This window comes from Oncorhynchus mykiss, chromosome 3 (assembly GCF_057628025.1).
Source record: "Oncorhynchus mykiss isolate SJ-2025 chromosome 3, ASM5762802v1, whole genome shotgun sequence".
Classification (NCBI taxonomy): Eukaryota; Metazoa; Chordata; class Actinopteri; order Salmoniformes; family Salmonidae; genus Oncorhynchus; species Oncorhynchus mykiss.
This window is the reverse complement of record NC_143024.1, coordinates 41655651-41660724: the sequence shown is the minus strand read 5'-3', so window position 1 is coordinate 41660724 and position 5074 is coordinate 41655651. Positions and strand designations below refer to the sequence as shown.

At 42.3% G+C, this 5074-nt stretch overlaps 1 protein-coding gene across 1 annotated transcript; it reads right to left on the bottom strand.

Annotated features, from left to right (window-relative positions):
- Positions 1 to 570: 570 nt before the first annotated feature.
- On the bottom strand, positions 571 to 4386 carry LOC110517635 (threonylcarbamoyl-AMP synthase). Its single transcript, XM_036964773.2, has 6 exons — positions 4107 to 4386; positions 2748 to 2943; positions 2361 to 2475; positions 2043 to 2162; positions 1744 to 1874; positions 571 to 1543 (listed from the first exon to the last, which is right to left on the bottom strand). The coding sequence occupies exons 1-6, from the start codon at positions 4369 to 4371 to the stop codon at positions 1474 to 1476; spliced, it is 897 nt and encodes a 298-aa protein (XP_036820668.2). The 5' UTR covers positions 4372 to 4386; the 3' UTR covers positions 571 to 1473.
- Between the last annotated feature and the right edge of the window lie 688 nt (positions 4387 to 5074).

Here is a 5074-nt window from a genome sequence, read left to right as displayed (position 1 = left end):
GGATGTGCCCCCTGACTTCTTTAAAACAAGGACTATACATTCTGTGAGGAAAAAAAACAACAACTTACAGCTGCAGTGTTGATCCAGCTTGGCAGTCCACACAGTCACTGTTAATCATTCTCTAACAAACTAGCAGGGGAATGGAAAACCTACGAAGTTGCACAACTAAATGCATTCAACCAAATTTCATCTTCCATATTTAACCCAACCCCTCTGAATCAGAAGTGCACCGGGGGGCTGCCTTAACATCAACAGCGCCCGGGGAGCAGTAGATTTGGGGGATTAACTGCCTTGCTCAAGGGCAGAACAGCAGATTTTTCACCTTGCCAGCTCAGGGTTTTCAAAACAGCAACCTCTCGGGTTTCTGGCCCAACGCTCTTAACCGCTAGGCAACCTCCTTAATGTATACGCATTGCTGAATACTGACCAGCTACATTCCCAATGTGTGAGAAGACACACAAAAAAAAGCAATTGAGAGAGTTCTGTTCACGGGAGCTTCTGAAGTAGTTCAGCCACCACACTGACATTAACCCAGTACTACAGGCAAGGAGAGAAAACCAACACAAGCCATCATGGTCAGCATAATGAAATTTCATTTATTCTCAACAACATACTCTCATTGGTCCATTATACAAACCAGTAGTCAGTCTCTCATAACCGTCAAGCAATAATACACTAGAGCATGGCTAACAGGCTACATTTACACAGGCAGACCAATTCTAATATTTTTTTGCCACCCATTGGTCTGGCCAATCACATCTTTTCACAGCTGATCTGATTGGCCAAAAGACCAATTTGTTCCAAAAAAAAAAAAAGAAATTGGGCTGCCTGTGTATATGCAGCCTCAGTCTGAAATTTGTTCCAAACCATGTTAAATAAATTCCCCATGAAAATAAAATGCATTGAAACAATGTTCACAGCCCCGAAACTCCAGAATCAGTTCATAAAACACAGGCTTGATTTAGAAATGCATGAAAAAGACACTTGAAATAACTCAATTAAATAGTAGCTTTGCTTAACCTAGCCATAGCGCAAAATGACAGTAACGGTTGGAGTTCTACCCTGTTACTCTGTGCCAAGTCTGCCATTTTAACCCACTAGAGAGGAGGCAAGAGTGGGGTCTTCTGTTGGGTGTAAGCATGCCTGAATAAAACAACCTAGTTTCCACACAATAAAGTAAATTTGTAAAGCAAAGACTGAGTTAAGTGCCCTGGGTTTTCCCATAGAAACAAGAATGCTTGGACAACTAATAACCAAGAAATACGAAACAAATCCCTTAAGTGAAACCCAGAGCTTTCCACAATAGCCTGCAATGTGCAAAAGGACTGTCCTTCCTTTAGAAAGATGAGCGATTTCGATTTCGTCACTCGCCTCAGCGTTGCAGGCATTCAGAGTTGTATTTGGCCATGGTAAGCACAGGTTCTTGCTGGTTGTTCGTGTCAGCGTGTGGTATGAATTTGGAGGGGGCAAACCTCACTGATCCCCTGTGTCTTCTGACAGTCCATATTTGTGCTCCAGCACATCAACTGTGGAAGAGAAGGCACTGAAAGAAAAGGGCAAGGGGTTATCACTTCCACAGGTAATTTTCACTATGCTGTATGTTTAAACTACTACTCACAAAAATGTGCTCATGTACTTTTAACTTAGATAAATTAACACAACGGAATTACCTGAACATAACTTGATTGAAATGTATTAGTCAGTGGCCTGTAATCTGCTGAGCAGGCCAGTATCACTACTCACCAGCCAGGTCTGATGATGCGGTATTTGCCGAGCACCGATAGGTCGACCACTGTTGACCCCAAGCGACTCTTGTCTCCTATTGGTCCGCCATCCACCACCACTGCTAACCGGGGCCACAAATCCTGGAACTCCTGTGGAGAAAATCACTGTATAACTATTTTACCAAAGTCCTTTTAAGCATCAGTGAAAAATGATGCACTGATAAACCTTGTTTGGTTGTAGATGATGCAGTCCCACCTCCCCTCCAGTTCATGTTATAAAAACAGTTCTCACACACACGGTGGGTTGTCTCTACATACATGTATAGCCACAGTGCTGGAGTGTGAGCTGATGTTGGCGCTGGTGAGGGCAAGAGGTTCCCCACACATCTGGCAGAGGCGTCTCATGAAGGCATGGTCCGGGATGCGCACTCCTACTAACTGGAAGGAACAGGTAAACACATCATCAACAGCCCAATACATGCAATAAATAACTTACGAAGTGCCAGACCAAAATCTAGCATGCAGAAAAGCAACACACATTTTCAAATTGAGTGGTTTATGATTTATAGTATAATTTGTCATCAATTAGGGGCAGTGAATTGTCTGTGTAATGGTCTGTGTCTATGGAAGTCGTACCGGAGTGAATGGATTGAGGTCAGTGTTGAGTACTTCAGCTCGTTCCAGAACTAGAGTGACAGGGCCAGGCAACAGTTCCCCTATCAGCTCTTCCTTGACTGACACCTTACAGTACCTGCCACCACAAGGAAAAGGTCAAAAATATAACATTTAGGCTAGGTTGCAATATTGCCTTTTTCACATTATAGGTCCGACCCAAACCTTACTGTGCTGGCACCGATATTTTCATTTTCACTTTGTCCTTTCCAGCAAGGTAGACTTGATCAACTACAGTGGATGCGTAACAAGGCCAGTCCAGCTCAGCTCGGCTCTATAGTGCGAGTCAGGCATGTTGCAAGACATTGAGCCACAAGAACAATGATATGAACACCATCAATGCATGCTTACTTGTAAATGTCTTTGATTTCTCCAACACAAATGGCCAGTGGTTTCTGACCCTTACGTCCTTTGATGTCATACACCTTTTTGATGGCATTGGAATTCTGAGCCAAGCAAGCCAGCCCGTATATTGTGTCCGTTGGCACAGCCACAACTTGCCCATCCTTTAGAGCCTCCACTGTTGAATTCAGGATTTCAGCACCATCTACACTTCAAAAGCAAACCATTAGGAATGAATGGTCTTAAGCAAACAGCTTACATTGATTGATGTATGATCTCATGTCATCACGAGTAGACATTCAACAACCTCCCCCACAACAGAACTTGGTTAATGCAAAGCATTTGACAAAAAGTCTAAGATTGATTTATTGCAGAATACATTAAAATGTTTAAATGTAACCTTTATTTAAATCAGGCAAGTCAGTTAAGAACAAATTCTTATTTACAATGACGGCCTACCCCAGCCAAACCCGGAAAACGCTGGGCCAATTGTGTGCCACCCTATGGGACTCCCAATCACCGGATGTGATTCAGCCTGGATTCGAACCAAGGACTGTAGTGATGACTCTTGCACTGAGATGCAGTGACTTTGACCACTCGGGAGCCCTAACATGCTCTAGCGCGTTGCAAAATACATTTAAACATGTTATTCAATTACTCAAAATTAGAAGGGGGCCTTGCCCTGCCCCTTCTAATTTCCTTAAATTTTGGGGCTAGAGTCAAATACTTTCTATAGAACAAACTTCACATCAGGATAGGCAACCGAAATGAATAATTCATGCATGTGTGCTATATTAAACAGAGGAGGGAGTAAAAGGTAGGCAAGCAATAAACATTTCTGAACTACTACTAGTCGAATAAGACATGGGAGAGATGACGAATTTTGGCAGAGATTTATTTATAGACTAATACACTTGAAAAAAATTGCCAAACCGAAAACATTTCTAATGCCTCCTCCGCGATCAAACCGACATAAAAAATAAAATGAAACGCAGCCTAACGTGAACAGAAATCTCAACAAGCAAGCAAGTCGCAGCAATGAAGAGCGTGCGCGTTCAAGCAAGTCGCAGCAATGAAGCATCGAGTGCGTGCGCGTTCAAGCAAGTCGCAGCAATGAAGCATCGAGTGCGTGCGCATTCACGCGAAAAGGGAGGGGAGGGGAGGGGAGGGGGTGGCGTAGAATCCTGTCAGGGGGAGCTTTACGGCACAACACCCGTTTGGGTACGGTGTAACACGTGCACTTAGATGAAACCATGAGAATAAGATAGTTAGCTTCTCATATGGACCGTCATGACCTCTATTCAACTTAGAATATTTTCATTGTAGAACCTTGGCGTTTGAGTTTCAATGGTGACGTATTGAACCTACCTTGTAATCTTTCCTCACACTGGGCAGATGGACCATTCATGACGGACTGCGGCGACAAGCGCAGCATTTTAGTCATCAGTTCTTTGCACCTAGCTCTTCCGTCTCGGGTCGCTAAGGCTGACTTATAAACGCGTCTTAATATCATGAAGTAAAACCTAAACTTAAAAAAGGTATTCATAGAAAGTGTTGGCGCTACATGCTGAGTCGGCTGATGAAATAACATTGACCGTCTTCCGGGTAACGCCCTCAAAACAATGACACGCATTTCCTTAAAGTGAAAGCACACAGCGTTGCTAAACGTTTATAAAATTCCAGTTAAATTAGTATAAACAAGGTCAAAGTGTGCTTTGTAATTTGTATAGCAAGTGGCTGATATTCATCCAAACTAATAACAAAATAGTACATGCCCATTACATCAAATGAACAAGGATAACTTCAGTTATTCAACTTGTACAATGCCTCCAATCAATTACTAATTCGTACAACTATATCACGTGTAACTGATATAGTGTACAGGCCAGGGGTTTTCAAGAGAAACAAAAAATTACGTAGGTTCTAGGTAACAGTTTACTACAAAAATACCCGTTTAACTGTAATGTAATTTCCATTGTATATAATATGGTGAGGACTCCAGCTCCCCAAAATGACGAGACAGACTGTACACACAGGTTGGCAATGGGACTTTAATTTATTCTTCAAAAAGTACCTCTAATTGGAGGTAGTAAACTGAAGGTATCCAGACGCTTCATCTAAATACAATTAATAACCTTATTTATGGTCAACTACATTTATGTGCTTTACTGAATTATGAGGTTTTACATTCTATTGGTCTCTGGTTAGTAGGGTGACTTAACTTCATTTTATTACCTAAACATAAACTCCTTGTTTTGGTCAGCACAGTTACTTGAAGACCTCCCAAGACCAGGTGGGCCTGCGGGGTATTTTAAGGGTATGTTTCTCCATGCTTC

Bases quoted from the DNA above. Each gene is read 5' to 3' on its own strand.
- LOC110517635 (XM_036964773.2), bottom strand. From the start codon at position 4,371: ATGCGTGTCATTGTTTTGAGGGCGTTACCCGGAAGACGGTCAATGTTA. The intron at 2,163-2,360 runs GTACGACTTCCA...TGTTCCTTCCAG, and splicing joins ACCTCAATCCATTCACTCCG to TTAGTAGGAGTGCGCATCCC. The intron at 1,875-2,042 runs GTATGTAGAGAC...TTTTCTCCACAG, and splicing joins CCAGCACTGTGGCTATACAT to GAGTTCCAGGATTTGTGGCC.